The sequence below is a fragment of the Conger conger genome, chromosome 7 (assembly GCF_963514075.1).
Source record: "Conger conger chromosome 7, fConCon1.1, whole genome shotgun sequence".
NCBI classification, from domain to species: domain Eukaryota; kingdom Metazoa; phylum Chordata; class Actinopteri; order Anguilliformes; family Congridae; genus Conger; species Conger conger.
The window spans coordinates 41004386-41031318 of record NC_083766.1 but is presented as its reverse complement, the minus strand read 5'-3'; the positions used below and the strand labels follow the sequence as shown (position 1 = coordinate 41031318).

At 43.4% G+C, this 26933-nt stretch overlaps 1 protein-coding gene across 1 annotated transcript in view; it reads left to right on the top strand.

Moving 5' to 3' along the window:
* LOC133132269 (sodium channel subunit beta-4-like) overlaps positions 1-26933 on the top strand; it is a 101705-nt gene that overhangs the window by 23443 nt on the left and 51329 nt on the right. The window contains exons 3-4 of the mRNA XM_061247602.1: positions 21374-21537; positions 21822-22035. Of these exons, the coding sequence (XP_061103586.1) occupies positions 21374-21537; positions 21822-22035 (378 nt within the window). The remainder of the gene's footprint in view (positions 1-21373; positions 21538-21821; positions 22036-26933) is intronic.

The following is a 26933-nucleotide window of genomic DNA, read 5'->3' as shown; positions in this document are numbered from 1 at the left end:
GAGGCGAGATAACATTCATCACACCTGGGGATTGAAGGGTGCCAGAGGAGAGCAAGAGTTTATTGGCATGAAATGAACAAACACAAAGACATTCATTACAAAGTGTGATACCTGCAGGTCGCTGGAAAAAGGTGGGCACACATTTAGTTTTGACAACAAAAACTCAATCTCATTACTGTTGATTACTTCACCTACTTTTAGGAGGTAGACTACTTACCTGATACGAGTTCTGGTATTAGGAAGCTTAAAGCCCATTTTGCTCGGCAGGGTATACCAGACAGGGTTTTTTCAGGTAATGTTCCAGCGTGACACCTCGTCACCTGGGTTTCCAAAGTAACGGCAAAGCAGAGTCTGCTGTCAAGACAGCCGAATGTCTCATGATGAAAGATGGCAGGTGAGGACCCTTACCTCACCATGCCGGACCATCACAACACACCCACACAAGGACTGAATTTGAGCCCGACTCAAAGACTGCTGACTCAGAGACCTACCAAGGACAGTCTCCTACAGCCAGAGGTAAAGCAAACAACACAGGGACTGATTCACAACCAACAGATACAGATGTTATACTTTAACAGGACAGCAAAGGACATGGCCACATTAAACCCAGAATCCAGCCATTCAAACCTCAAACTGTCTGGCAGAGAGCCACCTTAGTGAAACCAGTCGACCATAGGACTTACCAAGTCAGACTCGACAATGGTAGTGTTAAATGTTATTATATTGATATGTGTTAGGGTTATGTTACTACAGTGTTGAAGTGATCCAAGTGACTATGTATATGCTGTTCAAGGAAACACTTTGTAGAGTATTAAGTTACACTGAAAAATCAAAAAGAGAAAAGATGTAACAGTAGTATTGTTAATGGTTGCTGTTGCAGCACAGAGGTTAGAGGGAAACACATTGGGTAGTTAGGTAGGCAGATGCCGCATGCCTGCGGGCTCGGTTTGTATGTCGCATTCATGTCATCTTTAATAAAACTTATAACTGTACAGCTGAATTTTGAGTCATCTATTCGGAAGATAGAACATAAAGATTGGATTGTCCAAAACCATAAATGACCTCCGAGTCTTGAAAAGGTGAAGCTCTGTGTGAAGCCAAAGGCAAGATTTTATATGGATTCCATATTTAGTTGCAGATATTAATTGTAATTGCAGTAATATGATGCGGTATAATTACACAAGAATTTATCAAGTTGATTTTGCTATTCAGAGAGCAGCTTATCAGAAAATGATTCAGGCTTTTTTGTTTTTATCTTGTTACGATGATCTCCACTATTACTTTTTTCTCCTGTGGGTCACTGTAATTGCATATGAGGCTGGTCTGGGGGGGGCTGTTTGACTGATGAACTGCGGGACTGCAGTGGTGCTGATGAAACCTGTGTTTTTAACCCTCTCCCTGTGTGTTGAAATTGTTACAAGACCATTGTAAATTGACAAAGGCTCACTGACATGTTGACCCTCTGCCTGTGCTTATAGTCCTTAAATTCAGGTTTCAAAATATACAGTTGACGGCCCGAAACTGTACCAAAATGTATAACTGTACAATAATTCAAGCTCATTGGTTGAAAATGGGTTCTAATTGCAACAGCCAATGGAGTTTCAATGTCAGCATGTTTACAGAGAAGGGGGAGGGATAAACAGTGTTGTGGTTTGAAGGTGTCTGTTGCTGCTATTCCTCTCCTGACTGTTAGGAGTCCAAAATTACCTATGGTACCTTTAAACTACATACATTTATATGGGCTAAACCCTTTCCTGGGTAGATACAGAGAGTTACAGGCATGTAAAGTACAGTGTACCTGATAAGAGGTCATAATACACCATGGATACAGTATTTAGAATGCATTTCTGGCAGCTTCACTTTCAGTTCCTTTTTGGAAAACTGCCTAGACGTATATTAGAAAAAACAACTTCTGTAACTTTGTTTTAGTAAAATTTGGAGTAATTCTAACTCTTGGAAAACAAACCCCAAAGGGTTTCAGAAGAGACCAGCATTATGCGTTTAGTCAAAATGATTCAAGAAGAGTAACCATTTTATTTCGGGTATGTCATTCTCAAGCTTCTGTCAAGAAAAGGGGTGATACTTGAGTTCATGAGCATTTACAAACGTGTGTCTTGCAATTATTTTCCTGCTGTTCTAATATATATATTTTAAAGCAATCATTTTGTTGCTTTAAAATCCCCTTTACCGCCGACATGCTGAGACTTTCTTCAACCTCAACCACATTGATACTTGCAGCCGGCTGCACAGACGCAGATTCCGGGTGCCTTCACAGTGTGGCCTCGTAGCCTCTCATATATATAAATTTAAATTTTCTATTCAAGGTTTATAATAATAATTTAAGTGAAGTTAATAATAAACTCCACTCTGCTTTTTCTAATATAAAGAATGAATGGTGTTCCTTTTTTGTTCTTTGTGGGATCACAGCTTATGTGTCAGTGTAGGATCCACATTTCCCACAATCCCACAGGACAATTCCACAATGTCCACCCCGCATGACGTCTAGCTCGGTTCAGCCAATTCCGTAATGGCGGGAGCAATAAACTTTCCCATATAAGAGCAAGGTATGTTCTCGGGAAAGTCCCTTCTTCCCATCCCTTCTTCGAAGCACCCTCTTGGGCCATTCTCTTCACCTCATCTGCTCCAAGACTTGGACAGAGGCTACCAGGCCTATGGACACACCTAGTTACCTTGCGGCAACTTAGTGGCCTATAGCGAGTGGAAACTGGTGTACGTGGAACGCTACATCAGTTTACCCCTGCAAACCACAGCAATAAACTTTTCACCCGGAAAAAAGACCAGTGAACATTTTTTCCAGAACTGAACGGACCAGATGACAACGCGCAGCCCACGGGAACATCCCAGCTCTGCGCATCTCTCCAGTACATCATTCACATTACCATCGCAGCTCCTATAAGGACAGCACGTCTTTTGGATCCAGCAATGCGTATGGACTCAGTTAGGCAACAAACATTCAGGCATAGCCAGTGTTTAGTTTAGTCTTCACTGATATTGTGAATCTGTGTTTCTATATTTGCTGAATGTATTTTGTTCGCTATATATATATATATATATATATATGTACGTGAATTGATTTGCTGTCTTCCACGCATACAGAGAGTAAACTACGCAAGTAATCTCTTCTCACAGTTAACACTAACACTAATACGCCCACTTTTACCTTTCCTTTGTCCAAGGGACATGCACGCTTGCCCACGCACACACACATACCCTACTAACTTAACCTACTAACTTCCTGTTAGTTTATCCGTTCTGTGTTTGTACATTTGTTTAATAAATATATTTTATTAAACCCGGTGTCTGTTTTGGTGTCACATAGACATGAGAGCTGAGTTAAAGCAGTCTTTCGAAGAACTTCCAACCTTCAGGTTATCGGTATGTTTAATCATTAATATTCATTCATTCATTCATTATCCTAACCCACTTATCCTGAACAGGGTCGCAGGGGGGTTGGAGCCTATCCCAGCATACATTGGGCGAAAGGCAGGAATACACCCTGGACAGGTCGCCAGTCCATCGCAGGGCACACACACCATTCACTCACACTCTCATACCTATGGGCAATTTAGACTCTCCAATCAGCCTAACCTGTATGTCTTTGGACTGTGGGAGGAAACCAGAGTACCCGGAGGAAACCCACGCAAACACGGGGAAAACATGCAAACTCCATACAGAGAGGCCCCGGCCGACGGGGATTCGAACCCAGGACCTCCTTGCTGTGAGGCGGCAGTGCTACCCACTGCACCATCCATGCCGCCATCATTAATATTGGTTATTTTAATTATTAATTAAAATACTAAATTTGTGGTTAGTTATTTCTGATAACAGTAATTTGGCTTGAGACATGGAACCCATATCTATTGAGTACCTTTCCTTTTTAGCCCATGGTTTAGCACCTGGCTACATAGCTTTCCTGAATCAAATGAACCTCACTGATTGTAGGAAAGAAATGTTCTCCTTAATCAACGAGAAAGGTCACTCCCCCACCCTTTCAAAAGCACGTCTTTTGGATCCAGAAATGCATATGGACTCAGTAAGACAACAAACATTCAGACATAGCCAGTGTTTAGTCTTAACTGATATTGTGAATCTGTGTTTCTATATTTGGCATCTTATCATTGGAATGTATTTTGTGAGCTATATATATATATATATATAGCTCACAAAATATATTCCATATATATATATATATATTTTATATATATATATATATATATATATATATATACGTGAATTGATTTGCCGTCTTTCACGCATATAGAGAGTAAACTACGCAAGTAATCTCTTCTCACAGTTAACAGTAACACTAACACGCCCACTTTTACCTTTCCTTTGTCCAGGGGACATGCGCGCTTGTTTGTTTAATAAATATATTTTATTAAACCTGGTGTCTGTTTTGGCGTCACATAGACATGAGAGCCAAGTTAAAGCTGTCTTTCAAAGAACTTCCAACCTTCAGGTTATTGGTATGTTTAATCATTAATATTGGTTATTTTAATTATTAATTAATATTAAATTTGTGGTTAGATATTTCTGATAACAGTAATTTTATGAGACTAATTACTTTTTGCAGTTATACTGCTACACTACATTAATTGGCGCCCCGGTTTCGTAGAGAGTAAAATCCCTATGTTATTTGGTGGCCCGTGCGAGAACCCTACACCAGCGTGGGAATTTTTTTTATTTGTATGCTTTACATTTGCCGTGGTGGTTACACAGATGTCCGATGACTGAACGTGAGGCAATTTAGTTGAGTCATCAACCCACTGACAGGAGGGCAGCAAGAACAGGTATGGCAACTGAACTCCAGTGCTTAGAGTAAATTTATTATAGTTTTCTTGTCTTGTGCCAATAAACGTTCATAGCTGCATACCTGCCAATCAGAATGAAAAACCAATGAACCAATCACAAACTTCGCAAAATAAAAGCCTTTCTTAAATGACTGGCAGGTCAAACAGGCAATGGTCAAGCATGGACAAATAGGAAGGTAATAGGCAATGCAGTTCGCAGTCAGTAATCCAGGCAGGGGGTCAAATATGAACAGAAGCATAATCCAAAAAGCAGTGGTAGAGGTGCAGAAAACTGGTTGAAACACAAGCAGATCAGGCAGAGTAAATGTTGGAGAGAATGGCAGGAGCACATTACAATCTGCCAACAAACTAACAAAACAGACAGGTTTGAATAGACAGACAACTAGGGGGAAAGGATCAGGAAGTGAAGACAGGTGAAACAAATGAATGAAAACAGAACTATGGAAAACAGAACCATACACAAATGTTGTACAAGTAATTGGCTTCATTATCCATGATCAGATAATTGGCCAGCTTTATTTATTTATTTTTTACATTGGCTGCAGTTGCTGTACATGAGTGACGAATGCGTAACAAAGTTTCATGATAGGCCTGTTTCTCCCTGGTTCCTCCCCCTTAGGTCAGTAAAAACTACTGTCTGCTGTTAATTTTCACTCCTCTCTTGAGCGTGTCAAGAGACTGTTGTGTGAACTTGTTCTGATCAAAGATTAAGGATATAACTACTTAACTAGTATCTTGTCATTGTGTAATCAGGGGTGCATTCAAGATCGCAAACATTAGCATACATATTAAAACTTTTTCTGCTACAATTTGAAAGAGTAGTGTGGCGAACAGAAATGGCTGCTGACGGGGAAGACATGACCCATTGTAAACACACAGCCAAGTGCTTCAAACAAGCTGTGGTACAGAGCTAACTTTAGATATAAATGCTTAAGTTAATTGTAAGGACGGAGGATGCAGTCACGATTTTGTGGACATGGACATTATCTTAGCTAGAGGTAAGGTAGTACATTTTGTAAATTTTCCTTTGTTCTGGTGGTTATTCTTGTTAGTTATTTACTTTTAAACATGTTTACTAGCTAGGTACTGGGATTGTGCTGAATGTAGCTGTGACACGTGTGGGTGATTGCATTCGGCATGTTTTGTTTGTTGAAGTTGTTTGTGGTGATTTTGCTTGCAATGGATTTTCTAGCTTGCTGTAATGCCGCTAGTGTCGTGGGCCCGGACCCCGTGCCGAGCTGAGACCTCACGTTCCCACGAGCAGTAGCCGGTGTCTCGGAGGTGAACTCTCTTTTCCTTTAAGTACTTTCGAACGTCCTGGAGAACTGGTAAGTTCTACTGAACTTCCAGCCCAGTCTCGAAGTGAAGTGGTGTGATGCAACGCTGTTATATGATCTCCTGTATTCACTGTATTCCTCTAAAAGACCCTTTCTTTATTAATTCACCCTCTCTCAGATATGATTATAGTCAGATATACTTTATTATAATCAAAAGAATAGAGTTATACGCTCACAGGTTAAATATCATCTTTCAGTTTGCTAATCACATACATTAAAGGCACCATATACCGGTGCCTTTACGTGATTCACATAAGGTTCATATAACCCCTTTCCTTTTCTAATTCACCTTTCCAGATGTTAATGTCAAGATACACCCTTCAAATATCCATCCTCTTTGGCCTTTACCTTATCCTATGACTCCCCCTTCAGGGAGATAAAAGCTACTCCTAGAATATTGTGGGCACGAACACCCCTAAACTTTTCTACTTTATTCCTACCTTATATAGTATCTTGCTGAAAAATAAAAGACATAAAAATGAAAGGAAACTTATAACTTTAAATCACCTAACAATGCTACCTTCTACCTTATAAGTAATATATAATATAATTACCACCCATGCCCCAAAGATAGTTGTCCCGCTTTCCACGGGATTTGATCCCTCCTCCTTGCTGTTGATGAGCTCTTTGAACAGATGCATTGGTTGGGAATCTGGGGCAGGATCAGGAGCCAGACTTTCGAAAGACGTGACTTTGCCCCAGTCACTGGCTCCAATGTCCTTGGAGACAGCCTTCACCTGCACTTCGTACCGTGAGTGCCTGTTGTATGGGATGTGCACTGGTGTGTCCGGTAAACTATACTTCTCCTGCCAGTCAGAGGACCCGCTGCTTCTGTAGCGGTACTTGTACTTCCAGCAGTCTTCAAACACGTCGGGGGGGTTGCAGTGCAGCCACAGCATGTGCCTCACCTCACTGACACTGAGGTTAGGGGGGGGGAGGCTTCAGGTTCTTGCGTGGTCCAGCAGGAAGGTGTTCTGTAGCGTGGAGGGTGAAGTCGGACAGCTTTCCATGCAGGTGACAGCCTGTTTTATCCTCCCCGCTGTAGAAGTACAGGCCACGGCTACCCAAGGCCTTCATTTCCATATGCTTATGTCAGTAGTAGAGCTGGAGGTCTCTGGTCCCGTCTGTTGGCTGCCAGGTGCAGTTCATGGCTCCAAGCATGTCGTAAAAGCACTTAAACTCTTTCACCAGCTTTTCTGTACGATGAGGGATGCGCCTGAACACCTCTTCGCTATCAGTCCTGTTGCCACAACTCTTGGGCTGAGTCCCCACCGCGTACGTCACTCCGTTCTCCATATCCAGACATTCCTGGTAATGCGTAGATTCCTCCGTACGGGACTCCGGGTCGCCAGCCTGCCCAGCTGTTACTGTACTGTGGTATTGAACGCCACATGTACTGCTGTTCAATTTCTCCGGTGGGCTCCAGGTCAAGTTCACGCAGAAGTCGTTGGGGAATTGCAGATACACATCACTAGGCAGAGGGAGCGCGCCACTCCAGCTTGATTATAGTTGTCCTGCGTTGCTCTCTCCTCAACAGCCCTTAGATATCTTGTTAAGCAAGATCCTAAGAGGCTTTTTTAACGTCTAAAAGCTCACTCCTTATATATCCTGAAACTTGTATAGAAGTGTACTTATTTTGGTAAGACATTCATCCCGAAATATCCCCATTATACCGAGTGGGAAAACACTAGCTCTTATGCAACTTATTTAATGAGCCTGTTATCTGCCTCACTGTCATAGTCTCTCTTGGACTCTCTCCAAACTTTGACGTCATACAAGCCAGCAGTAAGTGCCTTCCACCATCTCAATACATTCTTCAGGTGCTCTTTCTTGTGGCGCCTTAAAGGATCTATAAAGGACATCCAATTAATAGCCGAGTGTAATTCATCACCCAACTCCTCATACTCTTTCATTTCCCAATCGTCCACATTGTTTTCCTCATCTTTTTGCTTTAACCAGGCCCACACTTCTCAACCAAGAATGTTATTATACATTCATGTTAAGCATGGCCTCAGTCAGACCTTTAGCCTTGCTCCTTAGTACCCTAAATCTAAGTCCTCTGACTTCAGACTCCTCTGCTGACAAGTAGGGCTGCTCATTATCTCTGAACCACATATTTTTTCTCTTACAGGCGTTCTTACTACCACCTCAATGGCGTGTGCGAGGGGTTAATAATGCATTCCTGCCTAACCCCTCTTCTGTCAATCTCTCATCAGGCGAGCCTAGGGCCGGGTCCTCGACACTAGCTAGTGAGCTTGCTTATTATGTCCTACCGATTTTTCTGGTCAGATTATCTGTGATCTGAAGTGGTCTGAACACACTTTAATGTGTGAGTATGGCTGAAAATCCTTAATGTCAAGCCATTCTTCACCTACGTTTAACTACTCAACACCTCCATTTCTGGTCCATCATGTTAGTTAATCTAACAGTTGGTGTACTATAATGTTAAACGCTTCTCTTGGTGGACCCTGTTGGCTTATTGCTATTGTTGCTACATGCATGTATAGCATTTTAGCTAAAGTATCTTCTGAAGCTAACTAGATAGCAATCTGAACTGGTGGTATTTCACAAAGCAGGATTACTGCAATGAATAAACCCATAAGGCCCCAAACATTTCAAGGCATGAATGGCGGCATTTTGTATGGAGTGAGCTTTCTACCTGGGTCAGACTTACTGCATTCTCCGGTCGGGGTTGTTAAAGAAATAAATCGGACTTATAAGTACAGTGTTTTAATGTTCATGTCAATTAATAAATTTTTTGCTCCTAAAATGGTGAAATATTGTAAACTTAGGTTGTGGTTTGTAGCCTAGCCGGCTACTTTTGGCTGAATGTACTGTTGTGTGGGTGGCGGATAGACGTGACCTGATAGCAAGGTATGGGGCAGATTTGTTCCAACCTTACTTATTTTGAAACATACCAATAATCAATGTGAGCCCAGTGTATTGAATGAGGCGAACAGGTGGTTGGCCGGAGTGTCGTCAGGAACCGGACAGCCCCTCAGGGCTTCTTCCACCTTGCTGACTATGTCAAACTGCGTTGCGGCGACCACGGTACAGGGAGGTAGGATGGTGGCAGGCTCTTCGTCAGCTTGAGGAGTGTATTCGGGAGAAAGAAAGCAGCAGATGGCGCTGCTCCTTGAAGGCCAGTTTCACTGCCAGGATTTCCCGGTCGCCGATACTGTAATTTCTTTCTGTGGGTGAGAGGCAGTGAGAGAAAAAGGCACAGGGACCGCTGGGACAGCGCAGCTCTGACCCCAGTGTCGGAGGCGTTCACCTTAAGGGTAGGTGAAACACACTTCTCGGCTTTGACGAAGAGATGGTTCTTCAGGAGGAGATGGAGCACTTGACAGACGTGGGTGACGTGTTCCTCCAGGGTAGCAGAGAAGATGAGGAGGTTGTCCAGGTAAATTAATACGAAGCAGGAGATCATGTCCTGGAGGACATCGTTGATAAGGTTCTGGAATGCAGCTGGACCGTTGGTGAGCCCGAACAGCATCACAAGGTATTCATAGTGGCCACTCGGGGTGTTGAAAGCCGTCTTCCTCTTATCGCCCTCGCGGAAGCGGACCAGGTGGTAGGCATTGCAAAGATCCAGCTTGGTGAAGAACTGGCACTTCTGAAGAGAAGAGAAGGCAGAGGAGATGAGTGGGATGGGGTAGTGATTCTTCATGGTGATGTCGTTTAGCCCACAGTAGTCGTCTTCTCCACAAAGAAGAACCTGACTCTGGCTGGAGATGATGAGGGTCAGAGCTAGGGAGTCACCAATTTACTACTTCATGGACAGGGTCTCTGGGACTGACAGGGAGAAGATGTCTCGGGAGCATCAGGAATGGACTCTGATTGGATGGAGGTTTTCTGGAGGCAGGACTGGTGACAGTTCGAGCTTGAGCCTGTGATGATTCCCCGGACCCAGTCTGCGTAGGGATTGTGTTGGAGGAGCCAGGGTCTGCCCAACACCACAGGAACCATGGGGCACTTCATAATGTAGAAGGTGATCTCCTCTTGGTGGTTGCCCGAGATCTACAGCAGAACTGTGGAGGTGATCATTTTGACTGCGGCCAAGGGGGCGCCAGTGGCGCAGAGGGCTTGGGAGAGAGTGGATGTCGGAACTCCCAGGTGACGGACCACCATGGGGCAGATCAGGTTGGCATCGGCTCCGGAGTCGATCAGAACTCGCACTTGGTGGCAATCCCCCTCCCAGGAGATGTAAGCCATGATGGTGGACCTTGAGGTTGAGGGGGATGGATTCATTGTAGCGCCTGTCAGGACCCCCTGCTTCACTGATGGATGTTGTATTTTAATGGGCAGTTGGTGACACGGTGGCCTGGTCCACTATAGTACAGGCAGAAAAGCTCCAGCACCCATCTCGCCTTCTCCAGCACCGAGAGTCAGGTTCGCCCCACCTGCATGGGCTTGGGACAGGTGTTCCTGTGAATGCGACGCCTAGCAAGGGAAGCCAAAGGCAGTTGTGAGTGGTCAGGTTCCTGGGCCCACCTGGCAGCACATCAATCCCTCAGCCACGTGTCCACTGTGATGGCAAAGTCAATAAGGGTGTCAAGGGAGTCCGGCAGGTCACAGGTGGTCAGCTGATCCTGGATCTGCTCCGAAAGCCCATTCTAGGATGCGCTCCACAGGGCAGTGTGTCCCCATCCCACCTAAGCCACCATGGATACGGTATAGCTCACGGGAAGCCGCTGGTCCAGAGACAGCCCGGTCAAACACCCTCTTCATGGCGGTGGAGAAGAGGGCAAAGTTTTAGCATTCTGGGGTGCCAGAGTCCCAGAAAGCAGTTACCAACTCCCAGGCTCGGCCAGACAGAAGAGTGATGACATACGCCACCTTAGATCGTTCCGCGGGGAAGGTGGAAAGTTGGAGCTCAAAGCCAGCTCAAAGCACTGGGACAGGAAGGAGGTGGCAGTCCTTGGGTTCGCCATCGTTGAGCTCTGGAGGTGGCAGATGGGGCTCAGGACAGGGCTGGACTGGTTTGAGCCTAGACTACCTACACCATGTCATGAACACCAGTATATACCATGATATTTAAATAAGATAACAATGCACCCACCCTCCCAATGAGCTTACAAGATTTCCACTTTCATTTAAAAATTACACTTTTGAATGCAATTCACTGATGATTACCTGCTTATATAAGTACACATATCAAATAATTAAATATTAAGTGTTTCTACTTTATACAGTTTAAAGCATTTTTAAATCATGAAAAAACTGGTTTAAGCAGGTGGTTTTAATGTTGTGGCTGTATGGTGTATTTAATATATAAATACATGTAATTCATAAATTAAATCAATAATTATGCAAATAATAATTATGCAGATAACAAATATAAATTATTATCTGGGAAGGTCCGGTCCTTGGTAAATGGTTGGCATTTATATAGCGCCTTTATCCAAAGCATTGTACAATTGATGCTTCTCATTCACCCATTCATACACACACTCACACACCGACAGCGATTGGCTGCCATGCAAGGCACTGACCAGCTTGTCAGGAGCATTTGGGGGTTAGGTGTCTTGCTCAGGGACACTTTGACACAGCCCGGGCGGGGATCGAACCGGCAACCCTCCGACTGCCCAACAACTGCTCTTACTGCCTGAGCCATGTCGCCCTCTTGGCACAAGGAGGGCAGAAGTAGCATGTTAACTGAAACCAGGGTCAGGTTGTGGTGCTTGAGCTACAGCTCCAGGCCGGAGCTTGGAGCAGGGAGAGGAAAGTAGAAATAAAATGATTAGTGGATGGTAAAAGTGGTAAGATTGGAAAAGATAAGCAGGATAGCAGAAGAGGGAGGAAAGAGATGCCTGTGTGGAAAGGAAACCCCTGGTAGAATAGCACTATGGCACCATAACTAAGGGACAAGAAGCAGGGGACCAGCACAGACCCAATTAACACCAGACCATGGCTAGATCCACTCAACACTGAGGGTCCATGCCATGATATAGTGACAGCAATGGCTGCTTACTCTTTGACCCATACCAATACCAAGCCGTGCCCTTCAAGTAAAGGATTTGCTGTGAAAGTACGTTTTGAGCCTTGGGAAATGAGTCTGCTCCGCAAATTTCAGTGGGTAAATCATTCCACAGGAGAGGGGCTCAATAGGAAAAGGCTGTACTGCCTACAGTACATCTAGCCACTCTCGGAACGATGAGAAGTACTGCACTTCGGGAATTAAGAGTTTGTGGAGAAAAGTAAGGGTGAAAGAGGTCCTTAAGATAGGGAGGGGCAAGCCCATTTAAAGCCTTAAATGTGAGGAGAAGTACTTTGAAAAGTGCAAAATTTTATTGGTAGCCAATGGAGAGATGCTAATACTACAGGGCGGCCTGTAGCATAGTGGTTAGGGTAAGAGCGTCTGCCAAATGGCATTAATGTAATGAAATGTAATGTAATACTGGGGTAATGTGCTCAAAGCATTTTGTTCTAGTCAGGATATGAGCAGCTGCATTTTGAACAAGGTACTTCCACGTCCTGACAAGAAGTCATGACAATAATCCAATCTGGGTGTAACAAAACTTTTTGGTATCATGTACTGACAACGTTTTAAATTTTGGCTATATTCCTCAAGTGAAAGAAAGCAATCATAGAAGTGTTTTTTTAATGTGTTCCAAAAGAGAGCTCAGGATCAAAAGTTATGAGTTTTTTATGACTGCACTCAAAGCCACAGAGAGACTATCAAGGTGGAATGTAATGTCAGACATTTTGTTTCTGATGGACTTTGGGCCAACAACCAATATTTCTGTTTTACCACGGTTTAAGGGGAGAACATTTTGGGTCATCCATTAATTTATGTCTTTGAGGCAGGTGTAACCGGAGCATAAATGTAAGGTTCAACCTGAAGTACGCCCAGTCACACAATATAACAGTGTGTGACTGGGCACTCTACAGTTTGTTAATAACAAGACAGAGACGTGGTCTAAGTTAAATGCAATTAATTTATTAAATCAATTCTGATGCTGGAAGGCAATAATGAGGTTAAGACAAATGCTCATATTCTTAGAAAAATATATTTATTTTGAACATCAATTTTAGCAGAATAAATAGGAATAAATAGATTGATGTAAAGGTTAAGGATGGTGGGTGACGACGCTGATGGGAAGGGGCATATTCACCTTCAGGGCTCCCAATGTGTAGTTACAACCTTACTGCAAACAAGGTGATACTATATGTGATTCAGGTGCCATTAACACTAACACTCTATAACATGTGAGGAGGGTACCCCTATTGACTAACCCCGTCACCAATCAGCACCGAGCCCACTATATAACAAGAGACAAGTCCTAGGAGTCCAATGAATAACCTAACTACAGCCTACCTATACCAGTTGCTTCAATACATGAAAATAAAGAAAATAAAGGAAATAGAAAGGTACAAGTGCGCCTCTAAGAAGCCACGCCAAGTAATATAATAGGCACACATGCAAGGCGCCGACCAGCTCGTCAGGAGCATTTGGGGGTTGGGTGTCTTGCTCAGGGACACTTCGACACAGCCCAGGCGGGGGATCGAACTGGCAACCCTCCGACTGCCAGACGACTGCTCTTACTGCCTGAGCCATGTCGCCCCCATGGAAAACTATATCGTGCCTGGCTTCAGGAGTAATTCGCCCCTCCTCATCACCGGCAAGGACTAAATGGAACAACAACATCTCCCTAACACTTATCCCATCTGCCTTCTCCACTCTACAAGGCTGCAACATATTCACCAAGCTAGACCTCCTGCAATGCTTATCACTTTGTGCATATTCAAGTAGAGGATGAGTGGAAGATGGCCTTCAATACACAGTCTGGCCATTATGAGTACCTGCCGATGCCTTTCGGGCTCACTAACACCCCTGCTGTGTTTCAGTCTATAGTGAATGATGTTCTCCGGGACATAGTGTTGTGAATAAGTTAAGCCAGCCATCTGCCCTGTTCCTCGGGTTCGTCATATCCAAGGGGAGACTGGAGATGGACACGCTATGTAGCACTTATGTCTCTGCTATTAGCATTCAGTGCACATTCAGCTTCCATGTGAACATTAAAAGGGGCTGAAGTTGGTTTGTTGACAAGCAGGGTTACAAGCATGGATTTTGTTGGCTACTAGTAATACCAAGTAATCCCATGGATTTCCTGATAAATTAACCATTTGTATTACAAATAATTACCAGGAATTAGTAGGTGTTACAACGATTAAGAGTTAATTGTGTGGCAAGTACAATGTAATTGCCCTGTAATTTGCATACTGTAAAATAAAGTGCAACCAGCAATAAAGATATTTCGGATCTCTAAAATTTCTACTTTGTTGAGAGATTTAGGGGAGGAGGTTACTAATTGGTCAAAGGTCATATTCAAAACTTATCTTAGCCGATATTGAGTTTGGGGATAAAGAAGTACTAGATTAGTCTTTAGAAACTGGAGAAATACCTGGAAACAAGGTAATACGTGGGCTCCTTTCAAGGCTTTTCCACCTGCATACACCCTGCAAGCATATATGCAGGATTATTGGGGGAAGGGAGATCATTCAGATACAAAGGGCAAGTCAATATAAAACTTAAAAATTCAGGGGCAGTATCAGAGTCTATCTGGAATTTCACAGGTAGCTAGTGAAGAGATGCAAATGCTGAGCTAATGTGCTCAGATCTCCTTGGTCTGGTAAGAATACAAGCAGCTTTATTTTGATCAGTTGGAAATCCTTCAGAGAGGAATTTTCTAAAAAGAAAAAAATAATCTAATCTTGAAGTAACATTGGCATTGATGAGTTTTCTGCATCTTGAATTTTGGCAGTTTGGGCAGTTTAAATGGTAAATGGTTGGCATTTATATAGCGCCTTTATCCAAAGCGCTGTGTTTATCCCATTCTTCCTGGCAGATCCTCCAAGTCCATCAAATAGGATGGGAAGCATTTGTGAACTGCCATCTTCAGGTCTCTCCACAGATGCAGTCAGAGACTTGTCCTGAAGCCACTCTAGAGTTGTCTTGGCTGTATGGTTTGAGTCATTTTCATGCTGAAAGGTGAACCGTCGTCCTAGTTTGAGGTCGCATACACTCTGGAGTAGGATTTATCTGTATTTTGCTGTATTCATCCTACCCTTTCTGACCAGTCTCCCTGTCCCTGCACCCCATAGCAAGATGCTGCCACAAGCCATGATGCACCTTAGGGATGAGCCAGGTGATGAGCAGTGCCTAGTGTTAGCCAGACATAGTGCTTGGAGTTCTGCCAAAATAGTTTTTGTCTCATCAGACAGGGAATCTTCTTCCTCATGCTCTCATAGTCATTTAAATACCGTTTGGTGAAATCCAAGCGGGCTGTCATATGACATTTACTCAAGAATGGCTTCTGTCTAGGCCTGACTGATAGTGCTGCTGAGATGGTTATCCTTCAGGCAGGTTCTCCCATTTGAGGACTTCCAAGGCTCTGTTGGGTTCTTGGTCACCTCCCCTCCCACGTCTTGCCTGGCAACACTCAAAGCTTTAGAAATGGGTTTTATACCCTTGCCCTGATCTATGCCTCATGGAGGTCTACGGAGAGTTCCTTGGACTTCATGGCTTGGTTTTGCTCCTGACAAGCAGTGTGAATTGTGGGACCTTATATACACAGGTGTACAAAGGATCTGAATATGTATGTAAATTATAGATTTCAGTTTTAGATTTTTAATACATTAGCAAAAATTTCGAAACATGTTTTCACTTTGTCATTATGGGTTATCAAGTGCAGATTAATGGGGAAAAAAAATGCTATTTCATCAATTTAAAATTAAATCTATACAGTGCGCAAAAAGTGAAGGGGTCTGAATACTTCAGTATGCCATGTAGGTATAATATGCTGTCAAATAGATTGAATCTCAGTGACTTGGGCCCAACTACCATTACATCTGTTTTATTGGAATTCAGTAAGAGAAAGTGAGTAGCAGTGTAAGTTAATGGCATGTTTGCAAATAACTTGTCAAAGGTGATACTGTGCAAAAGTCTTAGTCATCCTAGACTTTTTAAATATATATTTATATATATTAGTGTGTCAGTAGAAAAGAGCAAATATGAGATTTCCATACATTCATTTTCCAAAAGCTTAAATGTTACAGCTGAATTATTGATTATTATTATGTAATAGACGCTCCCTCCGTCGTCTGGAGTCCAGGAGCATTTGGACCGAATAGGCTGGTTCACCTCCAACGGGGCTGGGGCATTACTAGTCAATGTTGGCGGATTCATGGGACTGTAGTGTACAGGTTTCAACAATGACACATGGAAAGTAGGGGAAATCCAGTAACTGGAGGGGAGCTGCAGACGGTAGGAGACAGGGTTAATACGTTTTATGATGTAGGTCCAATGAATCTGGGGCTTAGCTTATGACATGGCAGTTTGAGTTTCATGTCTCTGGCAGACAACCACACTCGCTGTCCCGGGTGGTATATCAGGTTAGATCTGCGCCGTTGGTCTGCAAAACTGTTTCTGTGCATTAACCGCCCTCTGTAATTGGACATGCGCGGACTCCCAAATTTGTCCACTATGGCTGAACCAGTCCTCCACAGCTGGCATGTCAGAGGGGACCATCTCCCAAGGAAACAGCTGTGGCTGGTATCCTAGAACACACTGGAATATAGTTAAACGGAGAGAGGTATGAAGTTAAGAATTTTGTGCATACTCAGCCCATACTCATACTCAGTCACTCTGGTTCCTGTTGCAGTATTGTCTCAGGTATCTCCTGATTAAGCCTCTCCATTTGGCCATTGGATTGAGGGTGATACCTGGAGGACAGGCTGATGGAGACCTGTAGGCATTGAAAAAAGGCTTTCCACACACATGTGAACTGGGGACCCCGGTCAGAGACAATGTCCTCTGGGATTCCATATAGCCTGAAAACCTGGTTAAAATGGCACTCCGCCATCTCCATCACACTAGGAAGACCCAGTAGAGGGATTAGCCGACACATTTTTGAAAACCAATCAACTGCAAATAAAATCGTGTTAAAACCAGACAGAGGTAGATCAGTAACAAAGTCAATGCTCACGTGGGGCCAGGGACGAGTGAGAGGTTCCAACATACCTGTTGGCAGATTCCTGGGGGACTTGGACTGAGCACAAACAGGACAAGAGAGCACATAATCCCTCACATCATCCTGTAGTGAAGGCCACCAGAATTTCTTTGATATTAGTTTAGTGGTATGCGTAATTCCAGGGTGTCCCGTACTAAGGGATGTATGAGCCCATTGCAGTAGCTGCGGTCTTACGGACACTGGTACAAAAACCTGGTCGGTATCTCTGGTGGCGCAGGTTCCGCTTGTAATGCCTCCTGGATAATGTTTTCAATCTCCCATCTTACAGGAGTGACAATACAGGCTGGATATAAAATTGGTTCAGGAGTGGCTGCAGAATCACAGAACTGATCTTTGAGGCAGTGCATCCGCTTTACGATAGGTGACGGAAAAATTTAAAATTTGGACCCTTTCGAACCAGGGCTGTGAGCGGTGCTGCCATGGAACTGAAATTCTGGATAAAACGTTAGAAATGTTAAAAAGTTAGAAAAACCCAAAAAAGTAATTATTTTACCGTCTTAGGTTCTGGCCAGTCGTTGACTGCTGCCATCTTATGATTGTCCATCCGAATTCCTTCGGGGCCCATTACATGGCCTAGGAATGAGATAGTGGTCTGGTGAAACTCACATTTCTCAGCTTTCACAAACAATTGATGTTCCCGGAGATGTTTGAGAACTTGACGGACCTGCTGGACATATTCAGAGAGGTTAGAAGAAAAAATTAAAAGATCATCAATATACACAATCAAAAACTGCTCCAACATGTCTCTGAAAATTGAATTCATAAAAGACTGAAAAATAGCAGGGGCATTAGTAACCCCAAAAGGCATAACTAAATACTAATAGTGTCACCTGGTGGTGATGAAAGCTGTTTTCCATTCGTCCCCCTCACCTACTCTAACCATACATAACCTCTACCGTAAATCCTCAAATTGTGGCCGGGGTCTTTTATTTACTTAGGCTGCACAAAGCACAGGCCTTTATTTGGGGCAGGCTTGTATTCGAGGCAGGCCTTTATTTCTTAGTAGGCTTCTGTTGCAGAATTTTATTCTTAGAAATAAAGTAAAAGGCTACACTTAAAGTGGGCCAACGCTGTTCAGCACTTGCTGTAACCGTTCAGAAATCAATTAGTGTAGGCTAATCAGGAACACCGTTTGGTAAGTCATAGTGTCAGTCTTAACAGACTTAGTTTATTGCAAATATTCTCAAACACAATAAATCACATGCAAGTCCAGAATCAATAAAATAACAACTTGCCAGACACGCCTTCATGAACAATAACAAATTAGCGTAGATAACAGCAAGTTAAGGATCTTTTTTTCCTAAAGTGCGTTTTATTGTGAGACATGCGTTTCGTTTGGAGCAGCATACCGGTAGGCTATCAAAAGATTTTCACTTTGGTTTGGGATTTAATTTACTTTTGGACTGTTTGATTCTATTGTTAAATGTTGGGACTGATGGGCACTGAAATCTGGGGGGTATTTGATGGTTCACTGTTAAGATTTATGTAGTTGAAAGAGTGTTGGGATTTCCACCCGTCTGTTTATTGCGAGCCAAGGCAAACGCTTTCATTCATTCATTGAACATGCGCTGTGCTGTAAATACATGGAAACCTTATTGCATAGCCAAGTAGCCTAAATTGAGTTAATTTTTAATTTTGCCTGATTTACTTTTTATTAAATTCGTAGGCTGGAATGCCTCACGGCAACAATCGTGTTTAAATGTATACTGCTTCAGCCTTTGGCAAGCTACTCAGAAGCGGGAGGCAAGCGACTGGTAGCTTGAGAGTAACATGTTGGAGACCCATGGTGTAGGACAACTTTTCATTGGCAACAGTATTAAACCAACCAACAATATAAAATATTAAGAAGAGCTCTTTTATTTCATTGAGTTAAATCGAAACAATGTCTTCTAGTGCTCATGGACCGATAGCCCTACAGGTAGGCAATATTACCCCGGCTTGTATTTGGGGGGCGGCCTTTATTTGTCCGAATCGACCACGCCCCCGGCTATTATCCGAGGCCCGGCTTGAAATAGAATCCCGGACACAATTTGAGGATTTACTGTAATTTGGTGTAGACTGCGGTGAGCGAACCTGTTCCAGGGCAGTGGGAATTAAGGGCAGTGGAATTTTACAGAGCTATTGTTCAGGATTCAGTAATCGTTGCATGGTCTGAGTCCCCTATCTTTTTTCTCCACAAAAAAAACCCTGGAAGCTGCAGGATAAGTGGAAGGTCATATCAACCCCATCCACATGTTCCTCCATCGCCTTGTTTTTGGGTATGGACAGGGGATATACACGGCCTTGGGATAGAGGAGAACCAGGGAGTAAATCTATAGCACAATCCCATGTATGATGAGGTGGCAATTTAGTAGCGCAGACCTTCGAAAACACATCCAAAAACTCACATTTTTACATTTTTCCTAGCCCAAACAGGAGGCCTTTCAATTGAGGTAGACTGGCAAGGAATTGAGAGACAGGAAACAAAACATTGTCTCCTGGAAATTAGTTCCCCTTTTCTCCAGGAAATGACTGGGTCGTGTAGTTGCAGCCAGGGATATCCAAGAACTAGTGGTTCATGGGGAGAATTAATAACTAAAAGTTGTATTTTCTCAAAGTGAAGAGCTCCTACTTGAAGTAACATGGGAACCATTTGATATGTGACTTGCCCGCTTCCCATGGGCTGACCATCCAGCACATTGACAGTAAGAGGGGGAGTGATAGGCTGTAGCTGGATAGCTAACTTAGCCACTAACTTCACGTCCACAAAGTTTCCAGCTGCTCCAGAATCAATCAGGGCTGTAAGAGACACAGAATTAGAGGCATAACGCAGCTTTGTTGGCAGCGTAAGCTGCTTATGTGAAAGACTGTAGAGAACTGTGACTCTCTCACCCCAGTATCAGCTGTATTGTTGTTACCCCTTTGCGGCCGGGCTGTGCAACGAGAGATTAGATGTCCCGATTCCCTGCGATATAGGCACAAGCGAAGCCGGATTTGTTTCTGATGCTCCTCTCATGACAGTGGAGCACGTCTGATTTGCATGGTTTCTGGTTCAGGTAACAGTTCAGAGCCAGGAACAGCACAGAATCCCGGGGTGTTTTCCTTAGTAGGCATATAATATTATCAATAGAAATAGACGTTTGAATATATGAACATCAGCCCGACAGGCCAGCTTAGTTTGGAGCTCTAGATTTAAACCTCTTCGGTACATAGTGAGTTATGCGGCATCATTCCACCCACTGCCGGCAGCCAGGGTACGAAAATGCAACGCATAGTCGGCAGTGGTGCATCCTCCTTGGCGGATCTCACATAGTAAATTCCCCACGTCTCTTCCCGCAGCGGGTGGTCAAAAACCTCCTTTATGTGGGCAAAAAAATTGGTCTCAGAGGTTAGCACAGGGTTGGACTGATGCCACAGAGCAGTGGCCCACTCCAGCTCGGCCGGACAGAAGAGAAATAACAAAATCTTATCAATCTCTATGGGAAAGCTTAATGGGTTAAATAAAGTGAGCATTGCATTAAAAAACCTTTGCATTTTTCCGGATTGTCATCATACCTCTCGGGTACAGCAATTAATGCTGGAGAGGAGAAAGGCATGTTTGCGAATGCTCCTGCTGGATCCGTCATGTTCAGGTGAAGTATTCTGTAATGATTTACGGTTAGACCCAGATGCAGGAGTTCAAAAAAGGTTTTTACTTGAGGGACAAGGCAAGAGAAGAATCCAAAGAAGAGGTAATCAGGTCAAAACAGAGGAGATCAGAAGTGCAAGCAAACAAACAGGCAAACGTAATCCAATAATCATAGTCAAGAAAAAACAGGCACAGTCAAAAAAGGATAGTACAACTGCGTAGGAAAAGGCTCAGTAAGGTTCAGAACAAACAATACTTCACAGAGAGCCAAAGGCCCCAGAGTCTGCAGATGTCAATACTCAGAAGAGCATGGCCACGAGGGCTGGTTGCGTTGGGAGCGCTGATTGGACGTTACATTTTCACTGTTCACTGCTTGTGATATCCAATTTCTTTTGGTCATGTAATTATTTGATAATTTAATTAAATTTTACATGTGCCTAAGGCCTTTGCACAATACTGCATATAAAGAAAAGCATACAGTTCTGCAATCTATTATGCATGGTGAGTTCAGAAGTCAGAGGTCAGCAGACCTCATATACCATTTCTCCTCCCTCTTCTTAGGGGTGTGGGTTACCCAGGCTCTGGAGATGTCAGTGGGGAAGGTGCCATTCCTTGTGGCAGTAAATGGTAGTACTGTGTTGCTGCCATGCACCTACGCTAGCTGCATCGGGATCAAGAACCTCTACTTCAGATGGCAGTACAATGACAATGGCACCATGTACACGGTGAGCAAGCCTTATCCCTCCTCCCCACCCCTCATCCTTACCTTTCTGACCCCATTTCTTGAGTCCTACCCCTCAGAGGAAGTCTCAACTCTAATGATGGTGGTGGTGATGATGATGATATTGGTGATTATTCTGATGCTGGCAATAATGATGATGATAAAGCTGATAATGAGCTTTCCAGTGTATGTTTTGTGGCATGTGGATTAGTTACGGGAGGGGGGATTGAATCACACAGACAGATGCCAAAGGTGTAAATGCTAGTCTGCCTGTCTCCTTTACCCCAGTTGTGTGACTCGGTGATCCCGGAAGATGGTGTGGATCCACAGGTGACCATTTGGAGGGAACGTGTGGAGTTTGTTGGAAAAAAAAATAACGTCTCCATCTTACTGTGGAACATCACCTTTGAGGACGCGGGCCAGTACACCTGCTATGGGCGCAACCCCAAAGAAAAGGGCAGAAACCACAGCGCAATCTTCACCCTCGAAGTGGTGGATGAGTGTGAGTGACAAAGCCTGGGGAGCTGCATGCACATCATGCCCAATCCATTCAGATATGACACATTCACACATGCACAAAATACAGGATGGGTCTGCCCATTCACGTCACATGTATTGACAGGAATGTGTGCATATGGAAAGGGTACTTCATTTGCAGGGGAAAATGTTTATGTAGGGCAATTTTTACATGCAGGGCAACACGGATGGTGCAGTGGGTAGCACTGCCGCCTCACAGCAAGGAGGTGCTGGGTTTGAATCCCCGTCGGCCAGGGCCTCTCTGTGCGGAGTTTGCATGTTCTCCCCGTGTCTGCGTGGGTTTCCTCCGGGTACTCCAGGTTTCCTCCCACAGTCCAAAGACATGCAGGTTAGGCTGATTGGAAAATCTAAATTGCCCGTAGGTATGAGTGTGTGAGTGAATGGTGTGTGTGCCCTGCGATGGACTGGCGACCTGTTCAGGGTATATTCCTGCCTTTCGCCCAATTTATGCTGGGATAGGCTCCAGCCTCCCTGTTCAGGATAAGTGGGTTAGGATAATGAATGAATTAATGAATTTTCACATGCAATTCAATCACATACAAAAAGCGTTCTTGTCAGTGGCACTAATTAAGCACAGGTGATGACTGACACTGTCAGGTTTCACACTGCTTTACATGCATAGAACCACAGATACAGAAGGCTCCAGATTATTGGCACCCTTGATAAATATGCACAAAAATACTGTAAACTAGAAAATAATAGTTATTAATATGAGCGTGATTTTTCATCATGTGTTAAGTAGTGTACTTGAAATGTACAATGAAATCAATCAAAGACAATTATTGGCACCCCTGGTTTAATACTGGTTTGTACTGTGCCATGGGTCTTTTCCTATAATGTGTGATAAGGTTAGACACATATTGAAGGATTTCTCTGCCAAAATGTCCTGGTACTTTGCTGAAATCATTATTCCACTGGACCTCTGGCAGCAAAATATATCCAAAACCTCAATGTCCCACCTCCATATTTGACAGCAGGTATGAGGCCCTTCTTCTTGTCATGTCATGTTAACATGTTGATGGCTTATTTCATTTTGGTCTCATCTGACCATAGGACTCTGTCATAATTACAATGATGTTTGACAAAATCCAGATGCTTGTTTTTGTTTATTGTACTGAAGGTCTGTCTTCGTGCCACCATTCCAAAGAGTTTGTTGGTATGAAGGTACCGAGAACAGGCCATTCAGCCCAGCAATCCTCTCCTTTTCCTACCACTAAGTGTATCTAATGCTTTGCCTAAAAGCTAAATAGTATCTAGCCTGGTCTTGAAAACCCCCAGTGTTTCTGCCTCCACTAAATGTCCTGGCAAAGCTATTCCACACAGTGACCACTCTGTGTGAAAATATACCTAATATCTGTGTGGAAAGTATCCTTTGCCAATTTCCATTGGTGCTTTCTCCAACTCACCCTGAAGAATCGTAGTCCACTTAGTTAATTCCTTTAATTAATTTAGAAGCATCAATCAAATCCCCCCTAAGTCTCCTTTTACAGAGCTGAAAGAGATTAAGCATTTTAAGTCTATCCTCATAACTCTTATATTTTATACATACTCTGTATATACTTTATGTATTCTTATAGTGTGGTCCCCATAGCTGCACACAGTACCCTAAGTGTGGTCTAACAAAAGTATTGTATAAGATGAGAATAACTTCCTTGGCCTTATAATCAATACCCCTGGCTATGTATCCTAGCATCCTATTGGCCTTTTTTACTGCTACCGCACATTGATTGACAGTTCTTTGACTTTTTCCATGCTTATAATGCTTTTTAAAATGTCTATACTCTCATCAAACAGGAAGTGATTGAATGACGAGTTCCATGAATAGTTCATTTAGATTGAGATTAACCAAATTAAGTAAACTCTTATTGACAATTTCACTTTGTTTGATCTTATTTACAATAATTGTTTACACCTATGGTTTTCAGAAAAAACCTTTACCAGAACAAAATTTTTATGAAATAAAATGAATCATATCATAAGTAAAGGGTTCTAAAATACTAAGGCTAAAACGGTTTACCTGAAATTCAATAAAGAATAAAGATTTAAACTTCAATCAAATGTAATCATAGGCAGTCATTTAACAATCTCCTTTGTCATTACTTGGTGGTGCCCACAGAAAAGTGAAGCCCAGCGAGTAGAAGACCATCCTACTTAAAATAAATCACACCCTGAACTGAGGAAAATTCCCCCAACGAAGGGTAAAATAATATAACAGTCACCGGGTGAGAATGCCACAAGCAAAAAATTAAGGGGGCCCTGCTGCTTGCAGAACATAGGCTGCCACAGATGATGCCACATTCAGGCTATAGAGCCTGGCAAATGTCAGCGAGGAATCCCAACTCTATCACCCTGACCACCCAGCGAGCCAGTCGCTGCTTAGACACAGCCTGGCCTCGCACTGACTCCCCAAAACAGACAGAAATCTGATAAGAATCTGTCTAATCGAGCAAGTGCAAGCAATGTAACTCCTCAGCACTCAGATTGGGCAGAATAGGTGCAACCTAGCAGCCTCCAGAGATCTGTGAGGAGGATGAAAGGTGTCCAAAAAAAGGCTTTGCCACAAAGGAGCAAGGCAGCACTTTTAGCTAGAATCCCAGGTTAAGGAGGAGAGAGATAGTGGAGCCTTCCCCTCCTAATCGTAAACATGCTGGGTGCACTGACAGTCAAAATCAGGTAAAAACTCACTCACACACCTTGCTTAGGCAATTGCCAGAAGAAAAAATGCTTTAAGTCAGAGGAGCTCCAAACCCAGACCGGATAGGGGCTCAAAGGGGGGCTCCATAAGGGCATTCAAAACCACCCTCAGACTCTTTGGTGGGCACAGCCTCCGTGCAAGAAAGCAGCTGACAAGGGATTGAGAGCCCATAGTCAGGTCATTAACAAGCTCGTACATAACCCCTCAAGGTCGATTCTGACAGACCGCTCTCCAGAAGGGACTGAAGGATAGACAGAACCGCTGAGGTGCCACAATAAACCAGGTTCTCACCCTTGGAATGGCACCAACAACAAAACCTGTTCCAGCGACCAGAATAGAGCACCCTGGTAGAGGGGCCCTGGCTGCCTGCTGAATTATCACAACCGCTGGGCCAAACATCCAGCTTGTATAACCCTGGGTTCGGGTGCCACAGCACCCATACTTACCTAGTGATGAAGTGATTGTCCTATAAACAAAGAAAATGGTATTGATTATTGTCAATTGGAAATCAGTAAGCTTCTCATTCAATTATTCTCCATTATTACATGTCTGTCATGTGTGCACCATTTTTTCTACATTTCTAAAATAGATGCCTGACCATCTTTCTAGACTAATGGGTGACATGGCTCAGGCAGTAAGAGCAGTAGTCTGGCAGTAGGAGGGTTGCCGGTTCGATCCCCCACCCGGGCTGTGTTGAAATGTCCCTGAGCAAGACACCTAACCCCTAAATGCTAATGCTCCTAAACCCCTTGCATGGCAGCCAATCGCCGTTGGTGTGTGAGTGTGAGTATGAATGAGTGAATGAGAAGCATCAATTGTACAGTGCTTTGGATAAAGGCGCTATATAAATGCCAACCATTTTACCATTTACTAATCTGTTATCTGGCCCATACACTAATTAAGTACTAGCATTCGAGTTGTGGTGTTCATCGAGACACTTGTAACAGAAACTTGGTGAGCCAGCCCGGAGAGAGATTATGTTGCACAAGAGTGACCACACCACTAAACACAAATTTTCCAGACAAATGATAATTGAGTTTTAATATAGCTTGCCTATTGCACAAGTCCTACTGATGCAGAAGTCACTTTCCAAGTGAGTAGTGGTGTACTTTCCAAGTACCCTCACACCACTCTGTCTGATCTGAAGGAGTTGGCCTTGAAGAGTGGAAAGGATTTAGCAACAATGCTAAAGGAGCTGATGTCTCAACTCAAAGTCACAGAGGATGAAGAACCACTTGAGTCTTTTCAGAGAACGTATGTTTCTTCCACTCTCCTCTGCCCTATTTCAGAATTAGTTAAGAGCTTACAAACAGTACTTCAGCCTAGGCCCCTTGCACTTCGCCACACTCTGGGTTTCTGGGTTTTAACCACCCAGATTTGTGTCAAACAGTTTTTTTATTCCCTCCCTTAATTAAATATACAAGTCGCCTACTATAGGCAACAAATTCTACTTGCACTCTGTCATTTACGTGCAGGCTCGAGTATGCTTTTCGATCTGTGTTTTGATGGTTCTCCATTCATTAATCCTAAGACCATTCATCATCAAAGACCAATTAGATCATGTTATGGATAGAATTCTATATAGGTGCCCTGCTCACAGTTTCAGTAGGGCTGTGAATATTATTCAACATAATTGAAAATGTTAACAATAAAAAAATCAATAAAAAGTTGTTATCGATTTGCCTTTTGCATTTATAAAATGGTCTTTTGTCAGTAATGACTCTAACAAAAACAGAAAGGAGTAATGACTCTTTCAACCACGTCCCTGTTGCCTTGTCTGCTGAGTCTTCAAAAAGACCCAAAAACAGTAAAGTGTGGGAACCAGCTAAAAGTGCCATCACACACATTTTATGTAAGACTGAGTTGGCATTCCACGGGAGCACATGTTTGCTCGAGCATCTGAAAAGAAAACATCCTGGTGCGGATTACACTGGAGCAAGGTAAGTGTAGTCACATTTACCCTTACTAGCTGGCCTGTAATGCTTGGTAGTTCTAGGTCTAAGCTAGTATTATCTAGCATGGAATGAATGTTTGCAGAATGAAAGAATACCAGTAGCATTTCATGTCAACAACCTCGACAACCTCGACAATTCTAGTGTTAACGCAGCTTGTATTACTTGGCGTGAAGAGTTGGAATAATATCAGCATTGTAGCCTATTATTGTAACA